The sequence below is a fragment of the Anser brachyrhynchus genome, assembly GCF_964034855.1.
Source record: "Anser brachyrhynchus genome assembly, chromosome: 5".
Lineage (NCBI taxonomy): Eukaryota > Metazoa > Chordata > Aves > Anseriformes > Anatidae > Anser > Anser brachyrhynchus.
This window is the reverse complement of record NC_137699.1, coordinates 6,521,228-6,539,420: the sequence shown is the minus strand read 5'-3', so window position 1 is coordinate 6,539,420 and position 18,193 is coordinate 6,521,228. Positions and strand designations below refer to the sequence as shown.

General features: G+C 36.5%; 1 protein-coding gene across 5 annotated transcripts in view; it reads left to right on the top strand.

Moving 5' to 3' along the window:
• The window catches only part of SPON1 (spondin 1), a 330,516-nt gene that overhangs the window by 195,909 nt on the left and 116,414 nt on the right, over positions 1-18,193 (top strand). For all 5 annotated transcript variants that reach the window (XM_080592283.1, XM_080592282.1, XM_080592281.1 and 2 more), the window contains 3 exons: positions 7,423-7,496; positions 10,412-10,534; positions 15,242-15,390. In XM_080592283.1, the coding sequence (XP_080448409.1) occupies positions 7,423-7,496; positions 10,412-10,534; positions 15,242-15,390 (346 nt within the window). The remainder of the gene's footprint in view (positions 1-7,422; positions 7,497-10,411; positions 10,535-15,241; positions 15,391-18,193) is intronic.

Sequence of the window (18,193 nt, the reverse complement as noted above, 5' to 3'; positions counted from 1 at the left end):
ACACCATTGCCATCAATATACTTTGAACTTCCATCAGTGAGCCAAAGGTAATTTGTGCTGTAATTTCGTACTGAAATCCTTCAAAATCTTCCTTCAGTCCTGTTCATAGTTGGTTTTGTAAATGACTGGGTATTGACCTTCTGCTCCCATATTGATTATAGCACACTTTAAAGAGATCAGGTTACTGAAAATTTCTGAGGTTAATCTCTGGTTTGTTAATATTAATGTCTGTAGAGCAACAGAAGTATTGGATGCTCTGTGCTTCCTGTCAGTGATCCTGGTAGAGTATACTTTGGAGGAGACATCTATTTGGATCATGATAGGGGCAGTACATGGTTTTTGTATTGTCCAGGCAGCTGCTAAGCATTCCCAAACATAGGTTGAATAATGCAGCTCTACTACTGATATTTTTATGTATTCATAGATTACTGGGACCAGCTTATTCTTTGGATCTGTTACAGCAAAACTGCTACCAGAGCTATGGGTGCAGTAGCTAAACAGACATGAGAAGGATGTATTGAATTTGGCATGCACGGAACTGAATTAGGAAGAGCAAAATATATGCTGTACAGGTTCCCTGCAGTTACATCCTCCAGAAATTTATGTACCAAAGTTTTTCAACAATATTTGCCACAAATCCTTACTCCAGATACTTTTCTTCAGCCAAAAAACCTGTGTGAACTGGAGGTGCCACGCTAACATTGTCTGCAGCTGCAAACTTGTTGCAGCAGATTTTGAAAGAAAAAGAGGAGGAGCCTGGTTAAAACTTCCCTAATAGCACAGAGTCATTTAATGGATTAATTTGGTCACTCTTTGTTAATTGCATGTGTTGCATGAACAGGATATTCTTTCAGCTTTTTCTCAAACACAATTTGAATGTGCCTTCTTCCCATGTACTGTCCCCACTGAATGGGGAAAGTGGAAAGGTGGCAGATCTTGACCCTCTTTTTTTTATCGGTCCATTCTTTCCTCTGTCCTCATACTTCCAATGTAAACAACCAGTATCTCCTGGCATCATGCGTCTGACGGTTCAGTAGGCTGTAGTCTCAGCTGGCAATTAAAGTGCTTAGAAAAGATGAAGTAGAAGAGATTCACTTGTTAAAGGTATTAATTCTTGAAAGCTGAAGTCTCTGGATAAGCTGCACCAAGGAAATAACACGTCTTTTTCTTCTGATCCAGCTCCAGATCCAGCTACAATGGATTTGGGATGTCAGACTTAATCTCAACTACTGTAGGAGCCACATCAAAATTAAACTTCTCTAGTCAAATACATTCATAACATTAAAGTCTCTCTTAAGAAGTCAGTATTAGGTACTTTAATATTAATTAATACTTATTTTTAATTGGTATTAATTTGTTTTGTCATCCATTGTGATGCTTTAGCCTTCAGGCTCCTGTAGACTAAAATGTGGTGATGATTTTTCTGAACTTGGAAGCATGAAATCCATTAGTCCAACCTGGATTCCTGCATCTGAATACCAAGTAATCAGTATTTTACAAGGGGGTGGACTTGATAAGGATATTGCTTTTGATATACAATTCTTGTCTGTACAAGCAAATAATTTAGTCATTGAAATATAACTCAGCATATTGCTAATGGAGACCTATTCTAAAGTAGTAGTTAGAGAATGACAGGTCTGATATTTTGTTAGTATCTATTCATTCACTTCCTTCCTTCCTGAATCCCCTGAGAATATTGAAAATTTAGAACAATTATTTTAAAATCTTGGGAGTTTCTTTCAAGCTTTGTTTACTGGGCACTCCTGCAGATGAGTTTAACTTATTTTGCTTTGGTAATGGCAGTGCACAAAACAGAACAGAGTAAGAATAAAAAATAAAACCCACAAAATTTTATTTTTTTTTAATCCCCCAACCTGGAGCATGGGGAGGGAGGTCAAGAGAGAAGGGAAATATGTGTAGGGTATATAGCTTAAAAGGAATATTGTAAAGGGGTAAATATGCTTTATACTGTGCCAAGGCTGTCCATGCTTGCTGCTCATTAGTGGCCAAACCAACAGAGGATGAGCTGTGATGTGGATTTTTTTTTTAAGTGTGGACTGATGAGGAGTAACATGTGGCAGGGTTTAGAACATAGCCTTTGATCATGTTGTTCATTCTCTGCCACATTCTGTCATAGCAGATGAAGTGGAATACCAGCTCTGAAAATGGGGACGTGGTTTCCTCTTTCTTTTCTTTCTTCTCTTGAATGTCCAGAGGAATTAAATATTTGAGTTCCTTGTGCAAGTGGGTGAGTGTTATACAGGTTGCATGGACTTTTAAACCAAAAATAGAACCATGCTTGAACAGCTTTTTGTTTTGTTTTGTTTCAATTTATTATTTTGATTTTAGGATTTGTTAGTTAACACACAAGTGCTCTGCTTCAGATCACTGCAAGGTAGCTCAATGATACAGCTATCAGATAGTACAGCTCTGAGCTCCCTAGCTTGATAAAAACTATACTCCCACAGTTGATAGATTTCTTCCGTCTACTATACAAAATCAGCACTTAGAATAACAAAATAAATATATTCTCCAACCAGCCAGTCCTATCCAATATTTTCTGACTCTTCTTTGCAGTATAATTTATAGTGCTTGGTTTTGAAACTCAAGGAGATTGAACTTGTACAAAAGTTGTGACTATCAAAATACATGGTAAAGATACAGCTCACAAATAGCAATGGGTTTTAAGAAATGTGAATTTTTCTCAAGAGACCTGGGTGAGCTCATTCTTTCTTTTTTTTTTTTTTTGATTTTGCAAGTAAATGGTGTAGCTTACATGTCAGAAATGATTTTGTCATGCCGAGTTTTTATCCTGAAGATTTTAGATTTAATATTTATGTCCTGTGACCATTCAAGCAAGGAACAGAGAGATTTTCTGAGGAAAAATACAAGATCGCAGCATATATAATTTTGTTTTCCCTTAGAGCTTTTTGTTGTATTATATATGATGGCCAGATCGGTCCTGCAGTCAGTGAGCTTCCACGTATGCATGGGACGGTAGTCCTGAGTATGATATGAAGGATGACCAAAAGGACTTTGAAGCTACAGTAGGGTTGTAAGATGAGTTTAGAGTACTTTGCTCTTGCTGTGGGGTTTTGCTTGGTTGCATTTTCTGACAGTGCAGGTGAAATGTTTAAAAATAAAACTGAAGAAGGATATTCCAGTGTATGTGTATGCACTGATTTTTTTATTTTTTATTTTTGGATGTGAGCAGCTTTTATTGTTTTTCAGCTGACTAATCTACTAGAGGAAAGACAATCATCACATATAGAGCTGTAAATGTGGGAAAACTGATACACTTGGCATTAATATTACTGTGTTCATCCAACATGACATACAAAGTCTGGTTGGTTTGCTCAAACTGTATTAAGAGCATACAGTTTAAAAAAAAAAAAAGGCAAAGAAAAAAAGGACAAGAAAAAAAGCACACTCCTCTGTTAACTCCTAAGTATCAAGGAAAAATTTTAGGCAAGTGTTTAATAGTACTGACCCTTGTCAATGATGGCTGATGACAAAGTTAGATTCTGGTTTGAGAGACCTTTTTCTTTGGTAAGACTGAGCTCAGTTTCCTAGTTGAAAAGTATTTTGATGAATATAGTTGTCAAATACTCTACCAGCATAAAAATTGGTAGGCATTGAGTAGCTAAAGAGCTGCATATGCTTTCAGAGGAATTTCAAGTGATTTTTAATAAAAGCATTTGAAAGAAAAGTCAATAATCTTGGTCAACTACACAAATTAGCACAATAGAGTTGTGGGTTTTTAATAAGACAAGACAGAAGGAAATGAAATGAGAAAATCCTAAATAGTGCATTAGAATTAAGAAATTCACTTAAGCTACCAAGAAAACTATGGTAGAGATAAATATGTGATTATCTCCTGAGTTTCTAGTGCCAGGGTAAATGGTACAGATCTAACTGTAGAAATTCTTTATCTTTAAAAGACAACAAAATCCAAAAAGCAAACAAACTTTAAGCCTCATTAAACGTCTTATTAAATATAATTGTTTTTGGTAGCTTTCTGAGGTGGGAAAGAACTTAATATAATTAAATCAGTAAAGAATGGAATAATCAAAGAAAATAGTTTTGATGGCTGGAAGGGCAAGACAAAGTTAACCCATGAGTAATACAGAACAGAACAAAGTTGTTTTTTTTTTTTGTCTGTAGTCTAGAACCTTATTATATTTTCTCAATATCCAGGTGTGTTTTTTATTAGTACTCGTTCTTTCTTAATCCATGTTTTACTTTTCCAGTGAGTTTCCTAAGGTGAACTTTACCCTGCTATCTCACAGACTTTCAAGTGTTGATTTTGCTGGTGGTCTGCAACTTCTGGCAAGACCCAGTGTCACAAGAAGTTCCTTTCCCATAAATAAGTAAATTTATATATTTGTATAAATCAAAAAGGTTATCCTGTATTAAGAACTGCTGAATCTGTAGCTGTTGCAATGCTGAGCTAAGAAATCTAAGACAGCAAAGTACTGTGGAAATTTGCTTTTGGAAAAAAGAAAAAAGCCTGGGTACTCTGCTTCCGTAAGGGTGAGGGAATGACTTGGGCATCTTACTCACTACTTCCTCCGTTCATGCAGGATGTTTACATGATGCTTGAAATTGTATTCCACGTTTCGTTAGAGGACCACGTGTTGTAAGGAAGCATAAGCTTTGTAAGAGCTAGAATAGAAATGGAAAAAGTGGACATGCCTTTAAACTTAGGGTATATTCACAAACTCTGGCAAAATCTGTTTTATTAAAATGTAACTCTAATATTGTACTTAATGCTTTTCATGTAAGCTTAAAAATGTCATAGGAACAATTCTTATAGATCCTTTTCCATTCTTCTTTTGTCACATCATTACACCCTCAGAGGCACTTTAAAGTAAGATTATTTCTGTTGATGTTATGATTTGACAAAAGGTGTAAGGAAGATGATCTAAATCAATTTCTACGGAAAAAGGAAAAAAATATACTAAATTTCTGGTATGACTTGTAGCATCCCCAAGGTTGCTCTGAATATTTATGGTTTATGATGTTCCTGTTTGTTAATGTCCCAAATGCAATTTACGTGATTTTGCTAAAGCTTTTCCCAGAAGAATGGCACAGTTATTGCAGAATTGTGCTGGAGACACCTTCTCATTCCAGGGATGTCTCTTAGGGCAGGTCTCGTCCTCCTTGTGCTCAGATGTGGTCTGATCAAACCATGACAGGACAGAGACCGTGACCTGCTTGTATCCAACCTATGAACATCTGAAGTAGTATTGCCAAAGCAAATATTACAGAAAGCTACCAGATATTCCTTGATTTTTCTGAGAGAACTACAAAACAGAAATAAGTATTTTTTTTTTAAATAAAAACAGATGCTGCTAGATGTAAGTAAAAGGAAATGAGTCTGCTTGTTATGCATATGATTTTGCTCATAATGTGATGCGATGCAAAAGCTTTAACAAATGGTGAAAAACATCACATGAAGGTAATGAGAACTCAAGCAGATTTTGGAGACGTATTGGTTTCCTTTTTCTTTCTTATTTGATGGTGTGCTGATGTGTTGGTGGGAGAACTGTTTTCCCTTTTCCCATTTTGCTGAGTTCGTTTTGCTGACGGACAGAGAGAAACAACTCAATTAAAAATCCCTTAAATCTGTTTTCATGTAGGGGAAAAGCAATCAAATCTCCCCTTCCCATAAAGTTTAGATAGCACTGGTTGTGGGAAGGGACAGGAAGGGTTATATAGACAGCCAATGTGTACTTTGTGTAAATTCTTGAAAGCTTTCTTGTGTCTCTGTAAAAGTTAGCCATTACATTTTAAAGCTGTTTTTGTAAGCTTCAAAACTCAAACAAAGAGTCTTTAGTCAAAATTGGAACTTTTATAGAAGAATAAAAGTTATGTCAAAATAATAAATAAGAAAATAAATAAAAGTAATGATTAAAAGTAGGAAAATATACTGATCTGATCATTTGGTCAGCCTCCAATAAAGAAAATTTTTATTTAAACAGTGAATATTTTAAATTTAGTTTAATACTATTTCTGTCTGACTATTGTAATGTTATGTGCCCGCTTTGGATGTCTATGCAGCCATCTAATATATCAGTCAGCTTCCAGCTGGAGTCAGAAACAAAACTCCTATTGGCTTAATTTGGATTATTGGCTCCATATCTAATTTCAAACACAGCTGAAGAGACAATGACTCAGAGAGTTGTGAAGCTTTTGTTGTTAGAAAAGGAACAATTCCCTTGACATTTCGCACTGACGAGCTAACCACAGCAAAAAGAATAAAATAAGTAAACTTCAGGCTTCAAACAACCTTTCTACATTTTATTTCTAAAATAACTGTTTCTGAAATTAAATACTTCTAATGTTTTTGTTATCTGCAGATTTTGGAGCTCCTTCACTAGAAAGCTGATTTCTTGTTTGTTTAGATTTTTAAGTGTAGGTGCTTTTTTACAGTAAGCTTTGCAAAACCTGTTATTTAGAATGAGATTTAAAGCATAGGATCATAAAATAATTTCTGTTGGAAGGGACCTCTGTAAATCATTTCATCCACCTTCCTGCTTGAAGTAGATGTTGTTACATCTAGCTGTTCAGGGATGAGTATGATCAAATTTTGGATACCTCCAGGGATGGAAATTGCACAACCTGTCTAGGTATGGATGGCTGCTGGTAACTCGCTATGCTTCCCTCCACCAAATGCTGGCAGATAATGCTCTTGCTTTCTGTAAAAGTCAAACTTATTCTTCTCCGTTTCATACAGCTTTTTTCACTGCCTTGGTTGGTTGCCTCGATTGTCTTTTGCCACATCTTCCTTTACAAGATGACATCTCTGTTAAGGATGAGCAAGCTATGGTTTTCTGCACCCTTTCCAATTTGATGTAGCTCTAAGAGATTTACAAAACTCAGTTATTGTCCTGGGTGCGTTATACTGTGAAATGAGGGATTACTTCCTGTCCTACTCTGACCTTGTATCCTGGCAAGGAAAGCACAGTAAAATTGCATCTAATTTTTGATAATTTTGTGGGGTGGGACACTGTCAAAGAAGGGTTGACATCATTTCTACAACACTTCTAAGTATAGTCTGATTTTTCTTTTCAGCTGGTAAAAGTGAGGAATAACTCTAGAGAGATCTATATAATTATTTGACTGTAAAGTTGAGGTAACACAAGAATCTGGCCCTTGCTGTTTAAAGTTTTATGTCCCTGACTGGTCATTCTCAACTGTTTTCCCTTTCTGGTCTTTCAGGTCGTAGACCAGAAAATTCATCTGTACAATTTCAAATGGAAGTTGAAATAAAAATATCCTAGATTTAGTACTGTATATATTGTCAAAAGAAGAAAATATGCCTACGTTTTAGCAGTCTGGTTCTGTCCTTTTGCTACTGTGTCATACACTTTTTTTTCCTTTAAGAAATAAACATTTCAAACTTTTTTTTCTTTGTAGAGCCAGTATTGTGCAGAAGCGCATCATTTATTTTCAAGATGAGGGCTCTCTCACCAAAAAAATTTGTGAACAAGGTAAGGTTACTTCCTTGTCATGTTCTACTGTTTTCTCCTAACTTATTATATCCGATTAAAAATTTGAGGCCTTCAACGGTTTCATCCAGGTTCAAATTTAGGATCTCCTGTTCAACAGTGTTCTTCCTTACTCTGCAACTGTTTCTCATATATACTCTTCCTTGTTTTCATCCAAATGTGACACTTGCACCTTTTTACCTGGTGTGAAGCCTGTTTGCCCCCAGAGCACGTAGTTTAATGAATCCCAGACTATTTCATTCTTTCCTAAACCTAAGCATAGCAGAGGTATTTAAAATTCACATGAGGAAGAGAAGACAAGTTCAGTTGTCTTTTGTGATAGTGTTTGTTTCTGCAAATTCCTCTTCCCCAGAAAGTCACGCAGGCAAAGTTAGTTCAGTTAATCTCCTGGTTCTTCTACTGTATTCTGTAATTATTTTCATTCTGGCCTCTTCAGAACCAGGGTTGTCAAGTCAATGCTTGCATATTTGGAGGCGGGAGATCTATGAAGTAGATTAGGCCTATAAGCTCCTTTTGAAAACTAAGGGAAATTATCTATATAAATTCTTCAGGGACTTTATGGAATCCTCCACCTATTCTTAAATACACAACCTGTTAAAAAAGGAAATGTAGAAGGTGACTGTTACACTCTGTAATCTGGTGGCAGTTGGACTACTTTTGTTATTCTGTTAGTAAATGTATGTATGCTGCATATAGGAATATATGCATATATTAGGAGTATATATCTGCCTTTAAATTGATTTTCCATCTTAGCAGGAGCAGGGTGTGTTGTTAATATCTATGTATCAACAACTGACCACTCCCTTAGTATCAGCATACACATCTTCTTTTGATTTAAATTCCAGATTGCATAGCAGAACTCTTTCCAGGAGAAAATTCCCAAATTTTCTTGAAAAGTAGTAACTTTGTGCAGAAGTGCAGGGATGATTGTTATGGGGGTAATTCTTATTTCTTCTCCCTGCAAGTTTGGAATTGTTTTTCTTTAGTTTGAGCTATGCTGAGAAAAAAATATGCTTCTTTTGAGTTACTACTACACTGTCTTTCATTTTTACTAAACTGAATGTGTGCCAGTGAAGTATTTGATTGCACTTAATGAATGTGAAATCCCTGACTGTAGCCAAGAAACTTGTATGTCATAGTTTTGTGCCATTTCAACTATGGAAAAGTGTAAGTTAGACTTGTTAAAATAATATTGGACATTCAGTGTCAAATATGAAGTAAAAAGCCACCAAAATAAACAACAACAGTGAATTTGATTAATATTCCTGAAAAGAAAGCAGAAAAAAATAGGACTTTTAAATAAAGGATAGGGAATGAAATTTAATGCCCATTTATCTTTAGAAGCCAAGTTATGTCAAAATTCTACTTTTTAACTTTTGCCATGTTTTTGAATAACAGCTTCATGTTTGAAGAATTCTAGTTGTCTATGATCAGTTCTGATAGTGGAAGGTGCATTTGGCCATTGCTAACTACACAATCTATTTGAAATATTAAACCTATCTGTTTAAAATATTAAAGACAGAAAACTTTAGCTTTCTTCTTCAACACCACTTTTGTTCTAGTCCAGATATGACATTAGATAAGGAGAAAGCTATTGGCAATTTTGTAGATATCTGTATTGAGCTGCGTCCTGAAGTCACTGAATGAGGGAAACTACAGAAACACATAGTCTTAATAATGAAAGTTTTATGTTGCAGATACAGGTAAAACTGCAATACAGTCCCAATGTTTATGTTTTCAGAGTAGGCCGGAGCAGGTGATTCCTTTCTATTAGAAAGAAACATGTGAAACTCCTATTCTCAGATCATCAGAAAGACTTCATTTCATTCTTACAAGAGGCAATTTGGTCAAGTCCTTAAACTCTTTTTACAGATAATAGTATGTCTTCTTATTGCTGGCTATTTTCTTTCCTGAGCATGCCCTAATTAACAAAAATAGAGTGCTGAGGATATGGATTAACTTTAAATTGTTGGTTTAGGTTTGGCTCTGGTTTTGGGGTTCACATCTGATAACCTCCTCAAACCTGTACAGTTTAGAACTCAATTTAAGCTCAAGCTGTTCACCTAGATCATGATCCATGCTCCTACAAAATCTGTTCTGGAGACATGGAAAAATTGTTGAACTACTGACAACAACTGCTTTTTCTGGCTCTGTAGTCTCTTCACCATCACATGATGGTGAACCTGTCCAGGAACCTGTTGGTTATCATCTAGCTGAAGGAGTGAAGGACCCTCAAGAAAGACATAGTAGGAGTGTAATGCCATGGCAAAGCCATTCATCCAGCCTGCTGCCTACTCTCTGCAACTTGTTGAGAAGCCCCTGGAGAGAGAGTAGCCAAAAGAGCTGCTGGAGTTCCATGACAGCATCAGACTGCTCTCAGCTGCTCCATCCAACATCATGGGATGTCTCAAACTGAGACAGAGAATGGCTTGTGAGCAGGATATGTGTGCATGCAGAAACACCGTTTCTGTTTTGTGCATGCAGAGGTTCAGCTGAGGCTCCAGAACAGGGCTGGTGCAGTTAATTATTACATCCCACTGGAGAACATATAGTCTAGCTGTTCAGAAGGTTCTGGTCTATTGTGTTTTGAGATCAACCGAGGTTTTGACCCAGTCAGATAAGAAACAGAAATGCACTTGTTTTGAATCTGAGGACAACTATAATTGTAGTGTTGCATTCATTTAAAAAATGTAGATCTGAGTCATTACATCCACCCATAGATATGATCCCGTTACTTCAGGGATCCAGTTTCATGTAGCCCAACATTAAAAACAACAAACAAAAGTAGGCTTAGCTCAAATTTATTTATTGGAGTATTTATTGTGGCAACTTTGCTGTCATCTGTTGATAATGAATTGTAACACTTTTCAATAGGTAATTTTATTCTCCTTTTTCAGACTCAGCCTCAGAAGGTGTGACTGACAAACCAATTTTAGATTGTTGTGCCTGTGGAACTGCCAAATACAGGCTAACATTTTATGGAAATTGGTCGGAAAAAACACATCCCAAAGATTTTCCACGTGAGTATGTCTTTTACTAATGTTGTACTACATACACAGGGATAGTGTAGAGTGTTGGAGCTTGTTACAGCGTTATTTATTTACATCTCATTAGTGTAAATTATGACATTTATGCAGTGGTGCCAACACTCAGTATCGAAAATCCATGGATCCTTCTGAAAATGCTATACATTACAAATAAATTCTGAAGATTTGCTTCATGTTTTGAACTGAGATGTATTTTAGATTGCATTTTCAAGATTTCTTTGTAATAAGAAAGGGTTTTTTAGCTTTCCTTTTCTATCAGGTCTATCAGGGTTTTTAAAATTCTGGCCTACAAAATCAGTATTCTTGTTTTCTTGTTGCAATAATCCAAGTAATTGTAAAAAGATGAAGTTACAAAAAAATGTATTATACATTTATTCTTTCATTACTGGCTTCACAGTCTGTGGCAATAAAGGCAAGGAAATTATTTGAGAACATGAGTCAAATTTATTGGTCGTTAAACTTTGTTAGGTTGTCTGTGGCTGATGTTTATTATGTAGCCTTTATATGTCTTTTTTATTTATTTATTGCAGTCAGTGTCAGAATATAATCATGGAGCTTAAATATGGTTTGTGTATCTGCTTGTGGTTCTAACAGTCTAAGCAATATTGCTTACATTGATTCTTTAGTACATTTTAAGTTGAACGTACCATTGTTCAAATATTATTTGTCAGTGTAATGCATGGGAGATAAAATAAGCCGAGTGAGTAATTGTGGGAATGCTCTTTTAGGCTATTGGATGATCTATGTGTCTGCTGAATGTCACACTTTGTATGCATTATTAGTATGGATTCAGCTGGTGGTTAGAAATTGGGCATAACAAAACAATTGAAAACTATGAAATTACTGTGACTTAATGATGTAATAGGCAGGGAAAAATGCCTTTTTCTTTTAAATCCAAGTCAGTGAACACATTGAGGGTACAGGTGAAGTAAGCAAGTTAGAATAATTTGCCACAACACTGGACTCTGTATACTGTTCTCTCTTCCCAGTTACACAGTGGTAATTTTGATTAATGTGTTTTACTTCAAAAACTAGAGAAGATTGATTGAAGGAAAAAACACACAACATTAGCAGGATCAACCCCAGTAAAAAAGATGATAAAATTTTACAATGAAATTCCTGAAAGCTGAGAAAAAGATCTTTCATCCAAATGTAGTCATAATAAAAATGAAAACTAATGATTAATGTTATTCTTTATAATTTTGAACTTGTGCAGTAGTTACATTAAAATAAAGTGCTATTTATGATAGGCTGTAGTAAATCACTCGTTATTTGGCAAGCCATCATGTTAGCAAAACAAAGCAAAAAAACCCGCTTTAGTCTTATGCCATCAGTATGGCTGAAATAAAAAACAGATCATAAAACTTTTATTTCACTTCTTTTCTTAAATAATCTTCTGACTTGCTTTAAGTATCCCCGGTAATAAGTAATCTGTTCTTTAGCTTTTCTCCAAAGAACTGCTTTTGCCAAATAAAGAATTTTGCTATCAAACAAAATGTTTCTGGAAAGTACTGGGGAAAACTGTTAATCCCAGGAAACACTTTTGGGATTTTCACAGATTCCATTTTTTATACCAGTGCAATTAAAATACCTTTTTTTTCCCATTGAATTTAAAAACATATTGTGTGTTTAGGAGTCATCAGACTCTATAAAACATTGCTCAGAAAGAAAACAGTGCAACACAATCTTGTTCTGAGTGTGCTAGCCATAAAGTGAATGGAGAGAGGTGTACCATGGCTGTTGAAAGGGTTCAAAAACTGATTTATATTTTATAATAAAACATTTTCCCTTTCATGAATCTCAGAGAGACTGAAAATTTTTAATTACACAAATGAACACACTAAGGCTTAAGAAAACCAAGCATGCTTTTTGGTTAATTTTTTAATTTTTGCACATTGTTTTAGCTCCTGATAATAGGACTAGTGGAAGCGGAATATTTCATTTGTTACTAAATCTGGCTCAAGGGGAATTATTAAATTTCCTATCACATTCTTCTGATCAGACAAAAAATGTCTTTACATATGCCCTGTGGCTTAAAAGTACTTATTCTCTCTGGGTATCATCCACGTATGTGTGCTCTCCATCATGATTTCATACGGCACATCTGCAAGATATGTCAGAGGATACATTCTCATGTGTGATGACACCTTGATCAATATGCAAAATATGCATATAAATGTGTAAATTGAGGAACTACTTACACAAAAAAAAGTGAAATAACACCATTGGAAAGATGTCTGTATTCTGTTTGCTGTCTTAGCAATTGGTTAGTGAAAGTGGACTGGTGATACAAAATAGCTCTGGCCCTATTTGACTCACATTATTTCATGTTGAGAAGTGTCTTTGGTGTTTAGAGGAAAAAGTTTAAGAAACTGTATTGAGTTCTCTTCATTCTTACAGAAACAGAAGGTTAGAGGTGAAGAGTGAAACATTTGCAAATTTGTGGCATACTTTGAATAGATCATTTGGTCAAGAAGGGAGGCCAGCTGCCTTGTGGGCAAATCCAACAGCTTTAAGAGGTTGGGTGGAAGAGGCTGGGCGTTAGTTGCGAAGGCATCAGACGTTCTTGCCCAGTTTAGGACAGGGAAGGAGAGAAGCTTTGGAGCACGTGGAACAATTAATTTTACTGAACATTTAAGGGCTGTCTGGTTCCTCTCTGTAGTGATACATTTTTCGTTTGTAGGGAGCAGGTGGAACCATCTCTTTCAATAAGTTTTAGTGTCACTGTGTTTCAGGGAAAGTTGCTGTCTGTGACTAGTGAGATAGTTAGACCTGTGTGCTAAGAAGAAAGTATGGGCAGAACTGGGGGTCCCATCACTGAAGGTGAATGATGCCCTCTGTGGTTTGAAAAGGTGCCAGTGTATATTCGAGGAGCAAGAATCAGATCTTTGATCAGGAAACCATCTTCTGACATTGTAGTCTCCTACTGGGGGGAGGTGGTGGTGGAGTTTAGTATCTGTTTTTCTCCATTTGGGATGCACTTTCTGATTAGCTTTAATGGACTCTGAAAACATCAAGTCTGCTGTAATTCAGCGCTCAGTAAGTTTATTTTGGTTCAAGCAAACCTCTGGAGGCTCTGTTTGCTGTGCTGCCGGGCCACCTCCCCTCATCTATCTATTCTGCTTGCCACGCTTTTCTAGCTTTTTTTCCCATACCATTGTTCATTTTTTATTTCTAATCTACTTTCTATTTTCCTGTGATTATGTTACTGCATCTGACTTTATCTATTCAATTCTCTATACTGTCTTTTTCAATTTCATTGTCCCACCTTTCACATTTTAAATTTGCATTCCTTTTGTTTACTTCATTATTCATTTTTCATTCATTTATTCTAGTTTTCAACTGTTTTTACTGCTCCTCTCTTCCTTTTGCATTGCAAAGAAAAATGTTAAATATTGTCTCACTCCATCATTCTGTCTCCCTCATCTCCTACAGTTTTTGCACTGTTACCATACTGTCTGCTTGTGTGAGTAGTTCATTTTCTCATCCTTTTCCTTTAAGCTGATATCTTTGCAGAGTGCTATTTGACACTTAAGTGAATTCATTTTTATTTCCAATACTGTGGGACTTCTGTGACTCCTTATTTCTGCTCATTTCTCTTTTCCATTTCATCAGACTTCTCTAACATTTTCTCTTTAAACTTTTACGTTTTTTCTTTTCCTGTTCAACAAGACAAGAAACCAGAAGAGGAATTCCTTTGTCTAGCTCTACAACGCTTACGCTATGAGAAATCAGAGCACGTAAACTAAGCAACTATAGAAGCACCAAAACTTGCTTCTTCACTCCCTCCTAAATTAAAGGGAACCACTATTAATGGTTGAAGGGGGGAAAAAAAATGTGACACAGCATATGTGTACCTTAAGTGTGAGCATGCAGAGAAAACAGCCATGTGAGTGTCCATAAGAGCATTCCTTTACCAGTATTTCAAGTTTCTTGGAAGGATGGCTAGGCACAATTTGCTGATGGGAAGCAAACTTACCATCTCCTTTTCATCAGCTGCTCGAGGGAGGTTTTTGCCTTTAAGCACTTTATATCTCTGCCTGATAATGTTTGGGCACAAAGCTGAAAAGGCTGTAACAGTTAATGACATTGTAGTCATGCTTATATCTACCCTTTGCCGGTAATCTCCTGTCACCACCCAAAAATAAATCAAGTGGACTGCTGCAAGAAACCAGTATGGAAGTGACTTGTTAAATCTTTGAGTAGTCAAAGATTTAACTGAAGTCTTCCCTTGCAAGTTTCATCCTCATAAATATTTTATATGGAAACCTAAAATTAAAGGATTTTTAAACTTCTCGAAGAAGCTCAAGTGAAGAAAAACTATGCTAAGCCTGTATGAAACTATCTGTTTGGGGGAGATACTTGATCAGCTGGAATACAATCTTTCTCTCAATTTCTATGTTATATCCAATAACTACTGACACATTATGCTTTATTTCTGTAGTTCACTGGTTTGCCCTTAGTACTCTAAAGATATGATGTTTTAATGTAGTCAGAACTGGCAGCATGCAGCACATGTAGAAGTTTTATGCTGGTAAAGATGGGGCATTTTGAACTCTTCATTTTGATGAAAGATTAGGAATTATGCTTTGAGCCTCTGATGATGGTTTTGATGTTACAAGTCAGTATGTTGATAAACTCTTAATTTTCTCTTTTTTTATTTTTTTTTTTTCCTGAAAGGGCGCACCAACCATTGGTCTGCAATCATTGGTAGCTCTCACTCAAAGAACTACATCCTTTGGGAGTATGGAGGATATGCAAGTGAAGGTGTCAAACAAGTTGCAGAGCTGGGGTCCCCAGTCAAGATGGAAGAAGAAATTCGACAGCAGGTAAGGTGCAATGTAATAACATGCTTTAAAAAAATGCATCCTACCTTGTACTGTGAATGATTTGTCACTGCCAATGTCCATGAATGTAATTTTGCTGGCTAATTTTCAGTCAAGAACATTAGGAAAGCTGCCTGTTTTTCTAGACTCGTTCTTACTCTGACATTTTTTGCGTCTGTGAAGGACAAGTTATAGTGTTGTGAGCTCAGATCTTTGTGTCATTCAAGACATATATCAGAGGTATAAAAGTAAAATTCATCTTTTCTAGCTTAATCATGAAGATGAGAGTTTATTAAAGGAACACCTTGAAGATGGCAAGCGGTATGCCATATTCCTCTTTGAAGTGTTGATCTTGTTTACAGTAGGTGGTAGCATTAATAGTACTCTTTTTTTCTGGGACACACCATTTGCAGTTAGCTGCAGATTCATCCAAGTTAGGAATGCTCTTACAGGAGAGTGAGGTGATATTTATTGCTGAATAGGAAGACTTTACACAACTGCACTAATAAAACTTGATGAATCAGGTTTATGGCAAAAGAGTCTTTACAGTCTTTATCATCCTGCAGAGGATTGATTTAGCTTAACAGAAATCAATCTTTCAAGTAGTTTATAGATTATTTTCATTTTGTTACATCAAGTAATAAGCAAACAATAAAATGTACTGGGACATGGTCATGATTATTATTAGAATGTGTACCTCCACGAAATTCAAGGACTCACTGGTAACTCAGGTAAGAGAGAGAAAATGTAGATATTAGTACATATAATAAAGCTGTACATACAATTTTATGTAGCTGTATGTGTAGGTAAGTCTGTATATAATGTAAATAGTTATGATTGTACTACATGAGAAAGAAGGCTTCCTGATTCCCTTGGTACAGTCTAATCTAAGCAATGATTTGGTGTAATAGCTGGGTAGTACCTAGAACCAGTTTATCAATGTATGCTGTAACGTCGATTAAATGGGTCTACTAGTTCAATAGGGCTACTAAGATGATTAGGTCACTAGAGCATCTGTCATATGAAGAGAGGCTGAGAAAGCTGGGCTGGTTTAGCTTGGAGATGAGAAGACTGAGAGGGGATTTTATCAATGTGTATAAATATCTGAAGGGAGGGTGGCAAGAGGATGAGGCCAGACTCTTCTCAGTGGTGCCCAGCAACAGGACAAGAGGCAACGGGCACAAACTGAAATACAGGAAGTTCCAGCTGAATATGAGAAAACACTACTGTGGGAGTGACAGAGTGCTGGAACAGGCTGCACAGAGGGGCTGTGGAGTCTTCTTCCACAGAAATAATTCAAAACCCACCTGGATGCCATCCTGTGCAACCTGCTCTATGTGACCCTGCTGGGCAGTGGGTTGGACTGGATGGTCTCCAGAGGTCATCCCTTCCAACCTCAGGCATTCTGTGATTGTATGAAATCTGGTAAAATTTGATAAAAACCTTCTGTTTCTTTTCAATGTGTTTAAGTTGGGATAATATTTTTGAGAAAAAAATGAGGTAAAGTTCTATAACCCTGACAGCAGAGCTAGTAATATGAGGAACTAATTTGTGGACATTTCATTGAAGCTTTTTTTCTTTTATTGCACTTTATCCCTTGCAGTATCCCTCGCCTGCCTTGAAATCTGGTAATGTTGTTTCCTTCCCCACCCTCGAGCAACCTCAGGATCAATTTCTCACTTTCCCATTTCTTATTCCACCTGTATTTCCCCCATGTGTTGTCCTCCCAGCCTTCTCTTGTGCGGTCGCGGGAGGATGCAATTCATTAAAACTGCTCCACCAAGCTGCCCTTGAGCTGCAGTTAGGCACAAGTAAGGCAATTTCTGTGCTCAGATCTGGTGCCGGGAGCTGGAGCTGCATGCAGCAGTGCAGGGCTGGGCTGCAGCCCTTGTCTGAAGCACACCCCAACAAGGTAGTGGGCTTCTTAGGAGGCCGCACTAGAGCTTGGAAATCTGCTCTCTGCTGTGTTTGCTAGGCTGTAACTTAGGTGAATACATAGGCACATACTTATGCAACTGGTCTCTGTGTAATTGATGCTCTCTAAGGTTTTATTCAGACCAAAACCCACCAAACAAATCTAATGATTTTTATGATATCATTACTAAAATTTTACTCTTCGTGTGTGAAAGAAAAAGGAAAAAAACAGTGTGTGTTTTTTTTTTTTAAATGAAGCTATTTTCTTTTAATGGAGCTTTGTTAAGAAGTGCCCTAACAATTATGTATGATTAACTAAGGATTCTCAAGCGTGAACGCTTCTGTTCTCCATTTGACAGACTGCTGAATCATCAGCAGCTTTTCTTCTTGACTGAGCACCTTCGAATGCTCTGGTTTGTTGTTACTGTAAAGAGCCTGTACGATATTTTTGCATGGATGGTCCTGGGTACTGCAAACTTGCTTTGCAGTTTGTTTATCTGGGAGAACTTAAAGGAGTTAATCAACCTTTTTGGTAAACTTTCCTTGGCAGCCTGGAAGGAAAGCACAGAGCACACTAGTTTTCCTAAAACAATCTGTCGCGTGGTTGATGTGTACAATTGGATAATTCATGTGTCACCTTCAGGGGTTGTACATGAACAAACAAAGGATGGAAAAGGAAAGATGTGTGCAGAAGAATGTTCACTGACCTCATATATCTCCAAAATGTCTTCACTCTTTTACTTCAGGACACTTTGGTTTTCAGAAAGTCTGATTAGTCCAAGATCTATCATTTAAAAAACTGCCTGTTCAATACAAGCAAATACAGAATTTGAAAGGGGGAATACTGCATCCATATTGTGATTGCTTTGTTAAAATAAAAAAATGGCTAAAA